Source organism: Balaenoptera physalus (genome assembly GCF_965194825.1).
Source record: "Balaenoptera physalus genome assembly, chromosome: 5".
Taxonomy (NCBI): Eukaryota; Metazoa; Chordata; class Mammalia; order Artiodactyla; family Balaenopteridae; genus Balaenoptera; species Balaenoptera physalus.
Genome location: NC_138884.1, coordinates 59,387,279 through 59,408,482, shown reverse-complemented (window position 1 = coordinate 59,408,482; position 21,204 = coordinate 59,387,279). Strand labels below are relative to the sequence as shown.

Below are 21,204 nucleotides of genomic sequence, written 5' to 3'. Positions count from 1 at the left end.
GCCAGAACCCTAGCAGCCATTTTTGCTTCTCTTTTCCCCTTCCCGCTCCATATCTAGTCACTGAGCACTTCTATTCTACCTCCCAAATGACCTCAGATCCTTTCCCTCCACCCCAATCTCTGCCACTGCCTTTAGTTTGAACCCTCACTCCTCTCTTAGATGAATATAAAGTCTCTTAATGGGTTTTGTTGCTTCCATCAGTCCTACTTATTCTCAAGCGTGACCTCACTACAAACCACCTGATAGTGACTCCTTAACTTCACAACATTCAATGGCTCTCATGTTTCTGGGAAGAAAACCAAGCTCTTTACCCCAGCATCTACTTGGGATTAATAGATCTAGGTTTGAATTTCAGGTTTAAGTACTTTGCAGCAGTGTGACCTCAGACTATTGGGCTTTCTAAGCCTTTGTTTTCTCACCGTGCCTGAGGTCACTGAGGGCAGGACTATTTTTCACACACGGGTGCCTGGCATGTAGGAGGGACTAATCAATGTTGAATGAAGGGAAAGTATTTTAAAATCCACATCAAAAAATTGTTCCTCCTTAAAAAAAGAAAATCCTGATACCCTATGCCACTTCCAACCAAATTTGACTTCGACCTTTATTTTCTGATGATCACAATAAGGTGCCTTTGGGGATCCACACAATCAGGGATCAAATCCTGGCCACACCCCTGAGCAATCATGTGACCTTGGGAACGTGACTTAGCTTCTGTAAAATCTGTAAAATGAAGGTTTCTGAGGATTTTGTTCCCGAGGGTTAAATGAGTACCTCACTTGGAACGGGGGCGGGCGCATAGTGTTTACCAAATGTTAACTATCGTTATCATCTTCATCAAATCAAGACCGTGGTACTTCACTTTGTGACTCTCAAGTTTGTATGAGAAAATCGTGCTTTATGCGTTGTTGTTGGCTAAAGTAGGGAAACCTGGAAACTCCTGCCGTGGAAGAGAGCAACAGGCGAGAAAAGCGAGTTGCTGAATCCCAGCGCCTCAGAGGTGGGAGGGAGGAGTTCGGTACCTAATTTACTGATGAGGAAGTGGAGGGGTGACGTGTCCTCGAGTCTCATTCAAGACACAGCCACAGCTCTTTATTGAGAGTAGGACCAGGGCCCCGGGGGTTGCTATGGTTAAACTGTAGGTGGAAACTAACACTCTTTGGAAGGCAAGACAGGAGGAGCATTCAGTTATAAAAAACGGTCAAAAATTGGGGTGAAACTAAGTTCGTTGAGCAATACATCAAATGAGTCAACTGTGGACCCGGTGAAACCGAGTTGCTAACTGAACTGGCATTTTATGAACAGGGGCTTTCTACAGAGCCCACTGACTCAGGATGGCTTCGATTAACAAACTCCCGCGGCACTTCCCGCAGGACCGGAAAGCTCGGAGCGCGAGAGATGAATGGAAACCAGAGTCCGGGGCGCGCGCGCCGCTCGGGGGGCGGGGCAGCCGCGGGCGGGGGCGGGGCATTGTGAGTTACACGCCTGCGTTCCGAGGAGGGCGCGTGGAGGGAACTCTGGTCGTGATTGGTCCGTCGTAACCAGGTAACCAAAGGACACATTCCGGTAGGCAAGGGCCGGCCGGGCTAGTTACTTTCAGTCAGGAGGCGGCGGCGGAAGGAGGAGGAGCTCCGGCTGCGCTCTCTCCCTCAGTGGTTGTGCGTCTCAGCGCTTGTCTGGTTCCCACCCCTTTTAAATAAGCCGGTCTGGTCACCGCCCTCACAGACTAGTTGGCACCGGGGAGGCGGCGGCGGCGGGGGTGCGGCCGGGGCCGGGCCCCTGCCCGGGGCCCGGCGGCTGGGCGGACAGGAGAGCGGCGGGCGAAGTCGCGTCTGCATGTGCGGCACAGCCCCGGCATAGCCCGGGGCTGCCAGTGCCCGCCGCGCCATTGTTGGGGGAGGGGCGGCTTCTGAGCTCGGCGGAGTCGGGGGACGAGCGGAGGCGGCGGCGGCAAGGAGTGAAGGCGCCCCATGGGGAACTCGCTGTGTTGTTGCCTGTGCCCCAATGCCAGCCCCAAGTCGGGCCGGCGCAGGGGGTCAGCGGAGCCGGACTGCGAGTCTGAGGTCTACAAGGCGGCGGCCGGGAACGCGGTGGCAGTAGCTCCGGCGGCAGCTACCGTGGAACCCGCCGAGTTGGATTTCGCAGGTGGCGAAGGCCACCACCTGCATCACATCAGCGACCGGGAGATGCCCGAAGGTAAGAAGCGGCTGGCGCGCCTCGCCCCTCGCGGGGTAGGCGCCGTCTGCTCTCGGGCTTACCTCTGGCCTCCACCGCCCCCAGGGTCCCCCGGGAGGGAGACGCCGCCTAGGGCTCCTTCTTGCCCGGAGTTGGCTCTCCCAGGGCTGGGCACCGGGAACGAAGGTTGGCTCTGCTTGGCATCCCCACCCCTTATTCTTTACCAGTCGCGTCCGGCCAGTCTCCTTCCCTCTTCCCTACCCGAATGCCCAATTCTTTCCCCCGTTCCCATTTCCCAGCCCGGCCTGAGACCCTCCAATCCGCGGCCCTTCCTGTTCGTGGTTCTATTTAACATCTCGTGGGACTTAGCAGAGACTTTCTGGTGTATTCTCTCTTTTCTTAATGCAAATTTAAATACTCTAACTTCGGCGTATCCATCCCGTCTCCCTATCCAGATGGTACCTAAGCGAAGGAACTAGGTAAGGGCCTGATGATAGACTTCTATTCGTTAAGGTAGTGGATACTCGAGACAATTAAGACAAACATTAGAGGATTTGTCATTTAAATTCAAAATAGAGATGGACAGAGTCAGTGTGGTGTTCTTAACTAAAATTCTTTGGATTTTAATGTTTTCAGTCGCCCTGATAGAAGCTACTTTATCCCTTCTAACTATAATTTGAACACGACAGGAAAGAAAATGGTGGGAGAGGGGCTTAAAATAACTGTGAACGGTGTGAAACGTTACTGCCACGGCTGCAGAGAATAGTTGTTGGGTTTTTTTTCTTTACCAGAGGAGACCCCATGGAGTTCTGATTACTTTTAAATTCCCACTTTGACACAAGTATGTCTTCAGCTGCACAGCCTTAACCGACTTCTTTTGCACGTTGCCTGTTCTAAGGGAGGGGTGAGGTGGTTCCTGAGACTGCTGGACAGAAGTTTCAAAGGAGAAAAAACAAATTCAGATTGTAATTTGTAATATAAAGGTTTGGGAGTTAACATACCACATCCATCCTGCAGAAAAATGTCTCCATGGCTCCCTCCTCCGCCCCCCCCCCCCGGTAGAATACTATTTAACTTTAAGAATGTTCAGGTAAAAGTTCTGAAGACTAAGTGGCTGGGGGTGGGTGTTGTCGGGGAGGAGAGGAGAGAGAGAAGAGAGGAAATGTTTGATTTTTGCCTCTAGAATTTTGGAAAGGGATGGCTCTAGGTTTAAAAAAAAAAAATTTCTGGGTCGCATAGTGGCACTTTAATAAAGACTGTTCTTTGAAGTATAAAACATTGTATCATAAAGATGTTAAAGCCCCACTGGCCCATTTGTTTCATTTAAATGCCAGAGATTATTTCATTATTTCATAGACGAAATGTCTTACAGCTCTTCTATTTAAATTTTAGTTGGGTTTATTTAATTTCTTTAAAAGTTAGAATAATTAAGCCTGTGGATTCACCCTTATGATGGACGTGGCTTTGTAAGTGGAAAGTACTCCCTTTTCAGAATAGTTAGATATTGTGAAAGAATGAACAAATTATGTGAATTAATTGTAGCTTTAAACACAAAGCATGTAAGTACTTGTGAAAACTGCTCTGCTTGTTGCTATAAGGTAAGCCTCTAAATGATTTTTAAAAACAGTTAGTAGTTGGCTAGTGTAGGATGAGAGACGAAAATTGGACCTTTATAGAATTCTTTTAAGATTTACAATGCATTTTCTTGTGTATTTCACTTGGCCCTTCCATCTACAAATAAGGCCCGTATATATTCTCCCTCTGTTGCCGATGAAGAAGCCAAGACTTAGAGATCTGAAATGACTGTGTAACACAGCTACTGAACAAAAGAGACAGACTTGGGAGGTGGTAGATATGCCAAATTCAGTTCTTGGGCTGCTTAAGAAACTGTTTAGAGTGCACCTTATATTTTATAATTTATCCATAAGTTAGGCCTATCTCAGCATACTCCAGTTTTGATTATTGCCATTCCAGTTTATTGTACACAACTCAGAAGCAACATTTACCTCTCCATTCTCTGTCTGTACATACATTGCAATGGATATGAATAAAAGTAGAAGTCATGAAATAGCCTAAATTTATCAGTCAGGTAAACACGTTGATATAATTTAAAGAGTTTGTTCTGGTGAAATCCAATTGAAGCCGAGAATGCCCTGGACAGAGGGACATTAGGGGAAGCTGGTAAGCGGGCAGGTAAGGTACTAAGCATTTAGCATACGACTATGTATGATAAGGAAGGAGTGCTAAATCAGGAACTGGAAAAATAGAGTTCATGAGTACAGAATTTACCTTTTTATGTTTAACATGATTGTTAAAATTTCATTTCAATTTGTCTTTTTTGGGGGGGCATTCAATAAAGTGATAAGAGAAACCTCAACTTCAGCATTTGCCTATTAATTAAGTTTCCATAGAAACAAGGTCAGAACACCAAATATAAAGTACAGGCACATTGGAAGTTTGCTCTTAATGTCTTTCTTTCAGACAATTTTGTATCAGTTTCCCTGGAAACTGAGAAATACCTACTCAGATATAAAACATTTTGGCTTTTCTACAGTGAAGAATTATTTGGTTACTTAGAGAAAATCGTACATAAATGATGCTCTGTCTTGTTCTTCAGAAACATTGGAGAAGAACATGATTTCTTCAAGCCATCTCAAAAAAGTAACTCCTAAGAACGTAGTATAGATTTCAGATAGACTCAAAAGAATTTTTTACTACTTTGTCTTTAACAGTATATCTAATATAACTGATGGTAGTGTCATAATAGAAAAGAAGATGCTACGGTCCTATTATCTGATTTTATTTTTATTCATCAACTTTTCATACAGCCTTTATGTTCTGACCTTAGGAGCTTTGCTAATTTTCTGGTGAAAGGTGCTCTCTCAAGTGACCCCTACCTCCCATCCCCCTGAAGAGTGGGTAGGGAAGGAATTGGCAATATGATGTGGAAAAACCTCTGAGCAACAGATCTTTCCTTTTTTTGGTGACAGTATTAATGAACATTTGATGTAAAAGATTTAGAAAACACAGAAAAGTCCTTCACTCACACTCAGAATATCCAGAATTTTTATTAATATTTTGGTGTTGATTCTTCCTGAACCTTTTGTATGCATATAAACATAACACTGTGTTTATTTTACAAAGATGGGATTGTTCTTTATGTGCCACTTTGTAACTTTTTGTTAGAAAGGAAAGTAACGACATGAAGCTCCTGTAACCGTGCTGACACCTAGAGAGTGCTCCAGGGTGATGTCTTTCCATGCAGCTGCGCATAGCTCTACAGCCTGCCTTTTACCAACTGTTTACTGTGCCATCGAATGGTTGGAGCATAATTCATTTACCCAGCCTTTATGCTTGAGCATCTTTTATAATCCCATTATAATGCTTTATTCAGGGGACACAGATAAAAACTGATGCATTGTATTGATACTTCCCTATAGCATTCTGATTGTACGCTTTGTCTTACGCCTTAATTAAATTCATAGGGTGAGTCATTTTGTAGTAAAGGTATTTGAACATTAAATGTTCTTTTCCCAAATTAAAGTTACCATTGATTTTTCACTGAACATTAGATTTCCTCTTTTAGGTTTTCGTGGTTCTTGGTAACCTGTCTTGTGTCTTTGATTCTGAGTAACTAAACTACTACTCTAAGAGATCTGAAATTAACTCTGGTCTTAGGTGACAGACACATCAAAAGACAGCATTAGAAGAAATCTTAGATGATGTGGGAAAATTGGGAGAAACTTAACTGGTTTTGGGTACACTGAAACATGATTATTAGGCACCATTCCAGAGGCAGGACAAACAGTGGTTAGACAAGACAAAACCCGTATCCTAACTCAGGTCCTTACTTTCTAGAGGTGCCTGGGGGCTGACGACACAAGAATAACATCAGGTAGTGAGAACAGTAAGAAAGAAAATGAAGGTAATGGGCTGGGGAGGAGGACAGTTTTACAAGGGGTGGTTAAAGACAGCTTCTCTCCTTAAGCGACCCATGAGCAGTCCTAAGAGAGCCGTGTGAGGCTGTGGGAGAAGAGGCTTCTGTGCAGTTCCTAAGAAGGGAATATGCTTGATGCGTGCCAAGGACAGAAAGATGGGTGGCTGCAGCTGAGTGAATGAATGCCAGGAGGAATGTGGGGGATTAAGACCTTGTATGCCTAGTGGGCCTTGACCAAAAAATATGAATTTTAGTCTAATTGTAATGGGAAACCATTGAAGGATTATATGCAGGGGAATGATGTTAATTCTTAGAAAAAGGGAAGGGGGGTAGAGAGGGTGGAGGGAGATCAGACCAGCTACTGTGTGAGAATAGACTGTAAGGGTGGAAGGAAGCAGAGAGGGAGACCAGTTAGGAGGCTGGTGCGGTAGCTCAGGTGAGAGCCAACAGTGGCTTGAACAAAAAAGCGATATTAATAAGGGTCTAAAATAGGCTGTAGTATATAGATTGCTCTTGCATTTCATTTGATTCTCACCATGTTCTGAGTTAGGTAGTGTAGGAATTCTTCTCTTAGGTATAAATTGAGTTGTCCAAGGTTTTAAAAATGAGTATTGATAGAGAGTAGGACTGTAAATTCCAAATGCATGGCATATAGGAACAGAATTTATTGTTGACATTATGTGAGCTTCTTTGGAATACTACCTTTTTTCTCACCCTTTTTTGTTGTTGTTGTGTTAGTGTATTAAAGTAATAAAACTTAAGAGTTAAAACAGTAACACTGCGTAATGTGAAATGAAATGAAGGTAACTTGCAACCCAGAAAGGTTCTTAAAAGTCCAAGAAACTGAATAAAGTACTCTTTAGAAATATATAAAACCAGGTGTACTTACCTATGTGTCACCTCTCAGTCATGATCACTGTAACACTGATTGAGGATTAAAATAAGGCAAAACTGAGAACCAGGGTAGAGGCAGGTACAGAAGCAGTTGGAAACCAGAGCTGGGAAGTTTGGAAGCCAGGATTGTCAGAAGCTAGGAAAGCAGGATCAAGGCTTGGGTGAGCAGTAGCCTGGCAGGTGCAGGAGCCTGCTGTGTACCCGCTGGTGAGGCAGCCCAGCTCAGGGCTGGCTGGCAGGAGCTCCCTGACTGCGGTGGAAAGTGTGGACTCCAAGAGATGAAATCATCAGTTTACATGGTAATTGTAAAGATTGTAATGTTTGTATTATGAGCCATAAAACTAATACACTGCACAGTATAGGGATGCTAGGGCAGTTCAGTAAATGCAGTGGTTACCGTTAAGTAAACTGGTGCTCAGCAGTTGGCCCAGAAACTGCTGACATCTCCTGTTTATTTGGAATATATTGAAATCAATATGTCGATATTAATCGCTTTCTGAAATATGCTGCTTCTGTCAGATGCTTTCTTGGTCACTTCCCTCTCCCTCTAATATTTTAACAAGGAAAAATCATTTATCGACAGTTTGATAGCATAGTTGTAACACTTTTAGCCTTCAGTAATGCATTTCATTTGTTCTAAGTTGCCCATGTTTTCACACTTTTAACAACTGCAATTGAGATGGATCTTAACAACTGGTAGAATCTTAGATTGGAGGAAAAACAGTATTCAGTGTCGGTGGTGTTTTACAGGTTTCCTCTGAGGAATGTTTACATTAAGACCGAGTTTAATTTTTTTTTAATCATACTTTTTCTACATCGACCTATCATGCTGTCAAATAAGTTGCAATTTAAATTGATAATACAAAAATGATGGGTCTTAAAATACAGTTTTAATCATAACCCCTAATCATGAGCTCAAGAGTATTTCTCCTGGGTAAAACATTCTTAGAGGTTTCTAAAGAAATAACTTTCAGAAGAATCCATGTAATTTCCTGAATGCACAGTAATTTCCTGAAGTCTCTAAATTACTGTGTGTGCATGTGGTGGGGAGAGGGATGAGAGGGATGGTGGGTGGTAAAGCTTTGCTTAATAGTTGGCAGTCTTACCTTTGTGATAGTGAAGAGTGTGGTAGGTTTTATCATAGTCTCCTTAGGCTCTTGGGAAGATAGTTCATGGCAAGTGCAGAAATATTGTGTGTATGTATGAGTTTACTGTCTAATGGCTCACATGTCCATTCTATAAGATAGTGATGTGGTATTTTTCATTAGCAAAAAGTGCAAGTTATATAGAAAATTGTTAGTTATATAGGCTATAAACAAAAGATTAATATTTTCTGAAAACCTCATGCAGACTGACAGCAGTAGGGCCCTGGTGTTTACAGTACATTCAAATGATAGGCCAACTCACCAAAGTGGAAATAACACTGATAACTGTGGGAAAATGGTCAAACTGTGTAATCAAAAGAAATACAAATTAGATCTACAGTGAGGTTCCTCATTCATATCAGTAGGAATTTTTTTTTTTTTTTCAAGTATCCAAAGCAAGGGTAGGAACTCAAAATGTCATGATTGGTAGCATTATACCCTAATGTGCCCCCCACCTTCTTTAGGAAGCAATTTAGCATTGTACACGGAGCCGTGAAAGTGATCTAACCTTTTGGCTTAGTCATTCCACTTCCGAAGATCTTTGCTAAGGAGATAAAACCATTATTTTAAAAAACTATGTACGTGAAGATTTTCCTCATAATATTTTAAGAATAGAACTTTGTAAGCACCAATCCCCAGCAATAGGGGATTGGCTAAGTCCAGTATAGGAATAACACTTGATGGGCCAGTGTGTATTCATTAAACAATAAATATGCAACAGTGGGGTGGAGAGCGCTTGTTAGTAACAAGAAGACATAAATTGTACACTAATTAGAGCTTTTTATAACGTATAAGAAAAGCAACTAAAAGTAACGGTTGTGAATCATTGTGTGTTAATGATTGTGAATGGTTGTGTGTAATTTTTAAACAGAGCATCGTTTTGTCTCATGCAGATTTTTGTTCATGATATTTGTTAAAGGAATGAGCAAGTGACTTTTACCTTTCCCCACCTTTAGTGTGATCATCAGTACTGCTGATTAACCAGGTCTCCTTCAGTTGCAAGTTAAAAGAAAATCACAGAGTTAAGCACTACTTGACCCAGGAGTTAAATGATCTCCTCAGTTCTGCTCTCCTCTGTTGATGTCTCCTGAAAAGCCTTTCCCCTCATGATAACAAGGGGAGTGTCCAGCAGCTCAAGACTAGCTAAGGATCCTAGAGTACAGTTCTGCCTTTCTCTTTTCTTGGCAAGTCCCAGGACAGCTGTGATTGATTGGCCGGTCCTGGGTCCTGTGCCTACCTTTGAACCCCCTAGGATAGAGTAGGGAGAGTGCCAGCTTTTTTCTGGTCACTTGGGCTAAGTTTACTTTTTTTTTTTTGCATGTTGTCATTTCTTTTATCCCAGCCTTCTTGATTTTTGTATTTAGATCTGTAGTAGCACATCTTGGTTTGGCGGGTGTGTGTGTGTGTGTGTGTGTGTGTGTGTGTGTGTGTTAAAGCTTGCTTCTCTTTGATTCTGGCACTTAATTTTCCTGGACTTCCATTGAAAATTGTTAAGTTTTACCATGCCATAGACACTGATAAATAATACAGCTACTTTGCAAACATTTCTGCTTATTTTTTAGATTCAAATGTAGTCTATTTACTTTCTTTTTGGTATAGGTAAGTAGTCATGAATTCTTTCGGAAGCTATAGGTTAGAGGCAGCTGTGAAAGTCTCTGCCTGCCATTTTGTGTACAGCTGAAATAATTTATTTTCCCATTGTCTTAATTTTTCAAATATGTAGGAGAAAAAAACTTTAAAATAATTATATGGGTCTTTTACATAAAAATGTTGAATAGAATATTTTCTCCAAAAGCAGCTTGATAAACTTCAAATTCAGTGAAGGAATTTTCATGAAGAACAAAGCAGTTGGTTTAGCTCTGTAAATTACTAGTGCTGGCAATGACATTAAAATGGATGGCTCAGATTCCTGTTAAAACGGGAAGTCCAAAATTACTGTTCGTGCAAAATTCTTTCTGGGTGGGAAAAGGGGATTCTAGGTAGATACATTTGTGAAATGCTGGGTTAGACAGAATTCACTACTAGACTAATTAGTTTTTAATATATCAATGTGTGTATTCTTTGGATTCTCTAAGAGGCAGGGATATATTTGTATTTCACTTTGACCATCAAAGCCATCTTTCAAAAACAGATCAGTTATTATGTGGTTTGGGAAATAATTGCCTTAACCATTACTCTTTATCTGAATCTTGGTCCAGTTTCTTAAAAGATTGGTTAAATGGCTTGAGATGGACTTTGCTGAGGAAATGTCATAGGGCTTTTATGTTTGTTTGTTTGTTTGAAACAACAACCTTACTATCCTGTGTGGTAGCTTGTGCTTGTTTTGTATTTCTGCCTAAATAGAAGACGCTATCCCACCTGGGTGCAAGGTGGGCTACAGGCAGACCCACCTTTTCGTGTAGGTATGGCCAAAATTTTTTTCTAGTAGCCCTATGATCTGCTCCAGAAAGTACTCTTAGTGAAGCCCCAAATTAATCATGCAGCGTGGAATGAAGAAGTGAGTTTAGCTTTGGAAATAGAGGGCAAAGTTAAAAATCACTATCATGGAAGTGTTCCTCTAGATTAGAACATTGAACTTTTATGTAGTCCTCTTAAATCTGCCATGATGAATAGCCCCCAGATAAACCACAGCCAATTAAATGAGTTCACTTGTTGAATGGAGTTAGAATTAGCCATTTGATTGTCTGAAGAACATTTGCCAAAAGCAACTCACTTCGTTTTGGCATATTTGATATATTGAGCTGGTATCTGACAGTAGTTGGCCACAGCATAACTTGCTTCTTGAGACTGTTCCTGGAATGTGCTAGTAATATCAGCTTTAAAAGAGGGTGACTGAATTTTTAATTGATAAATAGGAGGGGAGTCACATATATGATTCATCTAAAAATGGCATAGATTATTTAGGTGCAAGTTAAAGAAGTCTAAGACATAGCCATGGTTTTATTCCACATGTATGGAGAGTTTCTACAATTTTGCTGTTTCCCAATAGAATTTTTATATTGTGCCTTTACTAAAATTGCCTTTTTGTCATTACTAAAAGCTCTTCTCAAGACTATTAAAAGTGGTTTCCATCAATGTGTAGCTATCTTTAAAATCATGTACTTTTCTACTCAACTAAATCACCACACCTTTTTCTCTTCTTCCTATACAGACTTAGCTTTGGAACCAAACCCTTCTGACCACCCAAGTGCAAGCACACTTTTTCTGAGCAAATCTCGAACAGATGGTAAGGCAATGCTTTTTTTTTCCCTGAGAAAAAGAGTGAAAACTGTTCTTGTTTTGTGTATTATAGGAGGTACTTAGAAAAACTCTTACAGTGGTTTAAATGTTTCACTTTTTTATGTATTCACTTGTCTTATTTTAATATGTTGATGATACAGTTTCCTTTAGTTGTCAGTGTTTTAGGGAGGAGAACACTTGGACTATCTGTTTATACATTTTGCCACCTCTTTATCAACATAGTCAACTGGCCACATGATTTAGATGTGGTCTATTTCTCCATGCTACTTTGTCCTTTTCCCCTTGCTCCGAAGAGCACATATGTTAAAGACAAATGATAGGGTTTAGATCACAGTTAGGTTTTCATTTGATCAAATCAGAAAAATCAGTTGTTATATATGGGAATTGAGCCTTGTGATTTTGGCCCTGTTTTACACAGTGTTCAACCAGACGAGCCTATCTCACATCCAGATTTATGCTACTCAGAACTTTTAAGCTATTCAAAACTTTCTCATCCTAATGTAGTGCTGTGCCAGGGTAATAAGAGCAACATGCCATATGGGGTTTTCCAGAAGATTATCCTCAGCATGTGAAACTCATATAAATTTCCTGTGTCCTCCTTGTTTTAAGATGAGAATCAGAACCGTAGAATATTTTGCACTCCTGCTTGCCTGCTTGTCTTCCTTAATGTTATGTTAAATCCTAGTTTATTTGCTAAAAAGCCACACGTGACCAAGTTTTTCAGTTGATTACGAGAGCAGGAATACAAGAAGTGAACATTCCATAATATTTAAAGTGAAGCAGCACAATAAAAAACGGAGGTTTGGTTTTTTGTTGTTGTTGTTTTGCTTTTTGTTTTTTTCCGTTAGATCACTGGTTTTTAGAAAAGGATATAACTCAGGAACAGCCAGATGGAAGAGATGCATAGGACCAGGCATGGGGACAGGGCACAGAGCTTTGATGCCCTCTGCAAGGGTACTACATGCTCACCAACCTGGAAGCTCCTGGGGTTTCTAACTTGCATTTTTCTAGTGTGTGTACTTGAGCCACTCATTTCTGGTTAGGATTGCTCTATTTCTCAGTTTCTTCCAGAGCCATGAGCTGCTCACATGTAGAGGGGCTCTGGAGACAGTAAAAGAAAAGCTGTCCCATGCCTGTCTCTCTCTTCAGCCTTAAGGAATCCGTGCCTGTGATGCCTGTCTGGAGTTAAAGGAGGCAATGTGAGCAAGAGTGTGGCCTAAGACCCTCTTCAGGCTTTTATTCTTCTGGCCTTTGTTGGAGCAAAACAGTTTTGTGTGCTGTAGATATGTTCATTTAGGTCAGCACACTCATTTTAAAATTTACGTTTAACATAGGTTACTTTCCAGTTGTGTATTTTTTCAGTAAGGTATTTGAGTAGGTTACCATTAAGTGGTTCAGGATGCTTCCAGAGATCCTGGTGCGTTGGGAGATGAGTGCCTGGCCAGAAACTGGTTCGTAGAGTTGTCATCTGTAGACTGTGGTAATTAAAGTAAGCTGTGTGTAAATGAAGACTTAGAAAATACTCCTGGCTAGTAGTTCAGCTATGCAGCAGGTACATTTTTTTATTAGCTAAGTTTCTCACCTGGCCTAATTTGCTTTGTCCTTTTCTTTTGTAAATGGGGAGTCTTTCATTTGTACCTAATACAGAATATCTATTAGGTCAAAAAAGTGAAACTAAGTTTTTAGATTTTACTTATAGGACTCATCTTGCTGGGTGATTTAAATTATATATTTTGTTGGAAATTATTTTAAAAAATAGAATGGAATTTTATCTCATTGTGTTATTGGTAATCCATCAGATAATTAGTGACTACTTTTATTTTTCTATGGCATTTGTATCAGAATTCATCAGTTAATTTTTTTTATTCTTAGTGCGGGAAAAGAGGAGGAGCAACCGTTTAAACCATGTAAGTAAACAGTTGAAAAGTTAAGAAATTAATAGTTTGAATTAAAAATATGTCTGCCATGGTTCCTAAAAAATATGATGGATCCAATACTGTTAGCCTGAACCTCTTTTTTGTAGATTTTCTAAATCTCTATTTTCCTAATTCTCAAATGTATTCAGGAAAGTCTTTGACTTAGTAGTGCCCATTTTTTAAGGGTTCTGACATTTAAGTTAAATTTCACTAATACGGTTGTAGTATAAAGATCTGCCTTAAATTCTTTTGCCTTATTTTTTTGATCTTATTTTTTAACCAAAGTAATAAAAGTATAACAGGTAAGTTAATTTTTAGCACTGTCCATTGACTTCTTGTCATAGCAGGTGAAAGCTTAGCTTCTTCGCTCCACCATGACGTTATTTCCCTCCCTGTGTTCCCTCAACATGTATCAGTTTTTATTAAATCAGAATCAATGTTTACATTACTACGACTCTGCAAATATTGTGCATTGCTGAGCCATAGAGTTCTCTGACTGTGCCTCCTCCTTGTACACCCTTCATTCTTTTTCTTAAATATTAATGAAATTGGAGCACTTCTGCACTTCTCTAGGATAACCCAATCCCCCTTTTCCTAGCCAACGTGATCTCACACAGCCAAATGCAGTAAGTAGCTCCCTGCCCGGTCTCCCTGCTTTCACATTCTTCATTTTTTCTGTGGAATTAATTTCCTGACTATATTCACTTGCCTGTTTTCTAACAGCTATTTTTTTCCCCAAATGTTTTAACATTTGTCACATGCCTATCAAAAAAATTTTCCGTCTACTAAGCCACATCTGTTCCATTTTTTTCTTGGAGACACTTTGCCCCAATCTTTTGTCTTCCTACTCCCATATAGACTAGTGTTCCCCTAGGCCTGCTCTATGCCTCTTTCCCTGGGATATCTGTGTGAAGTCATCTGGGATCTCACATAACTCTGCTCTCTTATGTTGGATCCCCTATGTCCTAGATTCTGTTTCCCTCTTGTCTTGTTATACTTCCTTGTTTTACTGGAGCACATTTTCCTGGGAAAAGGGCACATGGGCAGAAAGTTTATAGAGATCTAGCCTCTCTGAAACTCCTTCTATTTGATAAAGTATAGAATTCTCAGTTGAAACTAATTTTTGCAGTTCTAAAGACATTTCCCTCTCATCTTCTCATTTACACTGTTGCTCTTAAACCTGTTGAACATTGTATGGTACATTGTGCATTACCGATTTTAGTCATTTTCCCCCATCCCTTCCTTCTCGGGAACCTTTTAGTACCTTCCCTCTCCCTGGGATTTTGAAATTTCATAATTTGGTTTGGTATAGACCTTTTTTGTGTGTTTCTTTGATATTCTGTTTTTTTCTTCCAGGTTCCTATTATTCAGATGTTGGAAGTCTTAGACTTACCAGATCGCTAACTTTTTTCCCCTCCTGCTTTGCATTTTGTCTTTTTGTCCTGCTTCCTGGAGATTTCCTTGACTGTGCTCTAATCCTTCTATTGAATATATTGTTTTGTCTACCTTATTTTCAATTTATAGAGTTCTCTTATATCCTGTCATTCTTTTTTTCACTGATGCAATTTCAAGTTTTCATTTGCTCCTGAGATTTTATCACTCCCATCAATTCCTTCTTCCTGTTTTGTTTTGTATTTTTAAAGCATCCTTATATTTTATTTTATTTATTTATTTTTTGGCTGCATTGGGTCTTGGTTTCTGCACGTGGGCTTTCTCTGGTTGCGGTGAGCTGGGCCTACTCTTTGTTGGGTGCGTGGGCTTCTCATTGCAGTGGCTTCTCTTGTTGCGGAGCACAGGCTCTAGGGCGTGCGGGCTTCAGTAGTTGCGGCTCATGGGCTCTAGAGCGCAGGCTCAGTAGTTGTGGCGCATGGGCTCAGTTGCTCTGTGGTATGTGGGATCTTTCTGGGCCAGGGCTCGAACCCGTGTCCCCTGCATTGGCAGGCGGATTCTTAACCACTGCGCCACCAGGGAAGTCCCATTCCTTCTTCCTGTTTTGATCTCTCACTTGTTGGGGGCTTCCCTCAAACGTGTGATGGTCCTTGGCTGTCTGTTAAGATCTAATTGGAAGCATCACTTGGACAACTCGTTAACTGATGGGCCTCACTGCAAGGATTTGGGGACCACGCCTCTGAACTCTGAGCCTGCCTTGGGTTCTGTAAGACAAACTGGTTTTCTTGTTCCTGTCCTAGTCACTCTCTGTAGGTACCAAGGTTGTGCTTCCTCTGTTCTGCCATGTCAGTTACCACTCCTTTATCTAGTCTTTTCACCTTTCAAACATTAAAAATCATCTGCTGTTTATCCTGTCTTATGTATAGCTTTTATAAAAAAGGCCTTTAATTCTAATGAGATGATATCTGAAAGAAGGGGGAGAGGAAATAGATTTGTGGTCAGTCTACTCAAACTTAGATTTATTCTTTGAATATAGGTTCTGAGTTTGAAGTTTAATTCAATATAATTAACGATATTAATTCAGACAATATTTTTGATTATACCTATAATTAGAATATTATACTTTTCTACTAAGGCCTTGAGTATGAATTCTATTCAAACCACTCACCCTACCATATTGTCCATTAATGTGCAACATAGATGGAGTATTACAGACCTTTCAGTTAAAGTCATTGATTCTTAATAAACGTATCCAAAACTTGTGAAAAGGGGGAAGAAAAAAGTGAACTTCAGCTTTATTCTCTTTTTTTTTTTTTTTTCATTTATATACTTTTATTTGGGAATGTTTAAATCAATACAGAGAAAACGAAATTTCAGAGACACCGAATATCATTAGTTTGGATATCATTACTTTATTATAAAAGAAACACGGAAATTATTTACAGGATGAAAGATTTCAGAACTTCAGTGGCAGCTTCACGTGATGCCATTGGGGGAACGGGCAGCTTCACGTGATGCCATTTCAATAGTGACTTATTTTAGTCGACATATTTTCCAAGAATGTCACCATCTCTAAATAAGAAATAATCCTTGTCATCTAGAACTACTTTGGTGCCTCCATATTCTGGGAGAAGAACTTTATCTCCAACTTTCACACTAACTGGTTGAATCTCTCCACCCTTTCCTTTAGAGCCTGATCCAACAGCTACTACCATTGCTTGCAATACTTTTCCTTGCGATTTTTCTGGAAGCATAATGCCTCCTTTGGTTACAACTTTGGGTGCACTTCTTTCAACTAATACTCGGTCAAAGAGGGGAAGAAACTTTCTAAATGCCTGTCCTGCCATGACTCGGGTTGCCGCACTTCGTACTCTCGCTCTCTCCAGCTTTATTCTTTTAATGGGTTAAAATCAGAGGCAGTAGGCACAATGGGAAGAGTCACTGGGTGGGGGCAGGATTTCAACAGGTACTTGACCTTTAATGATAAGCTTTGAGGGTTGTTACTTACTAGCCTCCTAGGTATGATTATTTTCTAGTCTTCACCATTAAACCTGAAGTCTACTAAGCAACCTTTCCCCTTATAAAGATTGTAAAAGTCCATGTATTTTGTCCTTAGTGCTGAATGAAGATAAATACTCTTCTTCAGTGACCAATTGAAATAATACCTATGAACATTAAACTGTCAGTAGTGTTTTTTGCTACTTGTTTTTTTTTTTTTTTGTATTTGCATTTTATACCCTTATGTGTGTCAGTGCAGTTTATTGAGGTTGTGAGCCAGCAATGGTAAGGCTTTAATCATAAAGGACAGTTATCTTAAATTTTCAAGCAAGATGAGAGGAAAGTAATCTGCTGGCAGCTAACATATCTAGGCTTTGCTCAGAGGCTTCAATTCTGCCATCCTTTAGTGAACACTAGATGCTGGAAAGTTTGAATAGTTTCAGGAGTAGGCCTGTGGAAGTGTTTCTTTTGTAGGATCGAGCCAGTAGACTGTAAGTTGCTGATACATTAAATGAGCCCCCATAGGACTATAGAGCACATCTAATTAAAAATTTTAAATGTTTTAGCAGTAATATTTCCAAAGACAAATCAATATACATTCATAATAGAAAAAAAAGTTTTTAATAGAGGAAAACAGGATAAATAGCACCCAAAGCTCTACCAACTAGTCTATATTTTGGTACATTTCCTTACTATTTTTATTCCCCTCATATATATAGATTTTTGGTCAGAATTGACTTTTATTGCGTGTAGTGTATGTCATATTATACCCTAATAGTAGTGACCTTAAAAGATAACCTGCTTCGTTTAGAATCAAAGTATTTGAATGAGTGAATTTTCATTTTTCATGCTGTATCTGTTTTTTGAGATTCTAAAATTACACATTAACCAAATAGCTTAAGGACCATATCAGAGTTTTAGTTTAAAACATTTCTAGCTTGAAGGAGAAATTAGTCTTCCAAATAGTGATACTTTTCAAATATGTTACATCTAGAACTTTTTGTTAATAAGGAATAAGTGGCTTTGCGTAAAGCATCTGAAACAAGCAAAATGGTGTTTTATATATGCCATTTGGATATTTCTGATTATTGGATACTGACAATTTTTATTTAAATGCTCTGTATTTTAAAAAGCATCAACTAGATTTTCTCCCTGCCTCACCTTTCATGTATCTGTGGAGGACATTGATGGGAGAGTGTGACAGCATGGTGAAAACTATTTTATATTAATAGGGGGAAGGAAGGCTCATCTGAATTAGTAAACAAACAAAAACCAAAACCAAAACCCAGCTTTAAAATTGTTTGTATTCTGTGGTATTAAAGAATGCTACTCTTCCTTCCAGTGGCTTTCAGTGATTGGGATTTGGTTACTGGCCTTACTTTAAGGAAGAGAGTTGTCCTAACATAGTTTAGGCCATTTTAGTATTTGACTATTGCCGTGTTCATGGGCTCTTCACAAATAAATGGATACTTCTAAAGTGTTTTAAAGATAGTTCATTCTCTAGAGGGTCTCAAAAAGTTCTTTGTCACCTCTCCAACACCACTGTAGATAAATTCTCACGAATTTGTATCTTTAGTAAGATTTACCTCCAGTTGTAACTGATCTTAAATAATTTCTCAAACACTTGTTGAATCCTAATTTGTCCCAGATTCTGTGCTCAGTAGCTGGAGGTAGGAGAAGAATCTTCCTAACCTGGAGAAGCTTGTTTACTTAAGAGGGTGGTACTATGCAAGCAGCTGAGACCATGGAACAGTTGGTAAATTAGATGTGTGAGTGTGCAGAAAGTGAGAAGTTTTGTGGTGTGCCTGCTGGCAAAGGGATCCTAGAGGAAGATGGGGTCAAGCTTGCTGGGACAGGAGGAAGAAAAAGGCATTGCAGGCAGAGAGCAGCATGGGTGAGGCAGGAGTGTCAAATAACACGTAGAACAGAATTAGTACAATTTTGAAATGAATGGCAAGTATTCTCTGAGGTTCTCACTTGAGTAATGTAACGGCAGTCTGACTTAAACATGAAGTGAGAAGTTAAATTCTCAGAGTTGTTTTATCCGTTTCTTGTGGATGCGAGAGAATCTTTAAGCAGTACCTTTTTGTCCTCCAGATAAGGAAATTGAGGCCCAGAGAGACTTATGGCCCCCAGCTTTTTAGTGATAGAGCAGCCCTGGCATGCCCAGCCTCTGATTGGAAAACGTTTGTTTCGTCACACTGTCTCCTGAACTAATACATTTATTATTGGTGTTCATTTACTGCAGTCAAATGCTCCTACATCGGTATTACATAAAGCATTACGTTTTATTGTAGTAAATGAATAGAAATAGGAAATCTCAGCTGCATTTCATTGCTTAAGGAAAAAACCCTGAAATCTTATTCTAAACTTTTTACATTATTATAAAGGTAATTTATAATAGGTGCTTGCCAGGTTTGATTATAGGTACTATATCAAGGCAGCATTTTATAACCCATTTCTCAAAGCTCGTCTGTGGAAGTCAGAGTATAGAGGTTTCCCATAGAGCTGCACATGATATCACACTCAGGCAGTTCATGGAGTGTAAGAAAAATCTTAATGCTTTATCGTTTGACATTTTAACCAAGGAAAAAAACACACTTTATAGGTTTAACTTACTGTGACATTTTCTTCTATTTCCCTTCCCCTTCAGGTATCTCCAGGGCAGCTTACTAAAAAGTACAGCTCATGCTCAACAATATTTCTAGATGACAGCACAGTCAGCCAGCCTAATCTTAGAATCACAGTAAAATGGTGAGTACAAGTAGCTTGCCAAGGGCTGAGTGACAGACCCCCTTATCGCTAAAAGCCTCCTAGCCATACATAATTTCATTCATTTGAATTGTCCTTTTCAGTGATCAGGTTAAAAAACTGGTGTCAACTATAGATTGATTTCAAGGACCTAAATATGAATTTTCAGTTTCCATTTTAATCTTAGAGCGCATGATAGAAGGGAAAGCCAGTTAGCAAATAAGAAATCCCAGAAAAAGTATAAATCTTCATTTGACGCGTTTCTGTTGCTAAGCCATTGTTGAACACGATGAGAAAGAGAGGTGCTTTTGATTGGCTGTTTCTAGAGACAATTATTTCTGTATGAGTTGTAGTCCTCAAACAATGTGCACTACTTCGGAAGCTACTCTTAGAAGAAGGAACAGCTTGTCCCCTACTGGCACCAAAGCGAATCTGCATTTAAATTTCATTGGAGTTTGTCAGATTTATCCCACTGTGCTTTTTTTTTTTTTCCTGCACTCTTTCTGTATGAAATTTGACTTCTCCTTCCTGTCCCCCAAAGAGGGGGAGAATATATCAAACCAGTCTTAAGAAATACACACTCAAGCTTAATTTCTTTGTAGGTGAAATTTGTTCAACTGAGGTTTTAACTTAATAGACACATTTAATTTTTGTTTATATATATAAATATATCTCCAACACACTGTATCAATCACAGCAGAGAACAATAAAAGAGGTGAGGTTTCGGAAACATGGCTGTGGTCAGGCTTATACTTAAGGAGACACGAACAGTGTCATGATGATGGAAACTATTCTTTAATTTCTGGGAGCACCTCATAGTCCACAATTGGCGATGCACTTTCAAAACACCCTAATGATGAACCTTTCAAGCTTATTTAAGAGAAAAAAACCAAACGGGATGCAGAGCTTCTTGCCTCCTCCCTCGCGGTTGTCCACGAAACATTAACATCTCCTTAGGATATGAATGTTGATTTTCCAGAACACAGTTTGGGAAATGCTATTTGAAAATATTAATGTCCTTATCCTTAATTTTATTTGTTGTATTAATTTTATAAGCTAATTATATTTTTAATTGGTTTTTAATGTGCCAGCTCTTTTTTTAGCTATTTAAATTATCAGTAACTTCTACTTTAATTAAAGACAGCAAGTTCACAGTCATAATAATGTAACTTTCCTCTCTTGCTTACAATAATAGTTGCAGTCAAATCATGTTTCAGCAAAAACTGAGCCCCATCTCTAAAGTCCTGAGTTTGGGCACTTATCACATAATCACTGAATGTTTTTATTCAGCCAAGACACTGAATCTGTGGGTACAAAAACCACTCTACTTTGGCTAGAGTCGCAGCTTCTTTTGAATTCAAAAGAGTCTGATGTCCAGTATATAATTCAAAAGTACTTTGAAGGTTAACCTTGCTCAGGGACTTCCCCGGTGGTGTAGTGGTTAAGAATCTGCCTGCCAACGCAGGGGACACAGGTTCGAGCCCTGGTCTGGGAAGATCCCACATGCCGCAGAGCAATTAAACCCGTGCGCCACAACTACTGAGCCTGTGCCGTAGAGCCCGCGAGCCACAACTACTGAGCCCGTGTGCCACAACTACTGAAGCCCACGCACCTAGAGCCCGTGCCGTGCAACAAGAGAAGCCACCACAGTGAGAAGGCCGCGCACCACGACAAAGAGCAGCCCCCGCTCTTGGCAACTAGAGAAAGCCCGCGCGCAGTAACAAAGACCCCATGCAGCCCAAAATAAGTAAAATTAAATAAA

General features: G+C 40.0%; 1 protein-coding gene across 1 annotated transcript in view; it reads left to right on the top strand.

Moving 5' to 3' along the window:
- The first annotated feature begins 1,656 nt into the window (after positions 1–1,656).
- LOC309660699 (cyclin-Y-like protein 1) overlaps positions 1,657–21,204 on the top strand; it is a 34,627-nt gene continuing 15,079 nt past the window's right edge. Inside the window, exons 1-4 of the mRNA XM_082461610.1 lie at positions 1,657–2,193; positions 11,300–11,374; positions 13,261–13,295; positions 19,345–19,445. Of these exons, the coding sequence (XP_082317736.1) occupies positions 1,968–2,193; positions 11,300–11,374; positions 13,261–13,295; positions 19,345–19,445 (437 nt within the window). The 5' untranslated portion in view covers positions 1,657–1,967. The remainder of the gene's footprint in view (positions 2,194–11,299; positions 11,375–13,260; positions 13,296–19,344; positions 19,446–21,204) is intronic.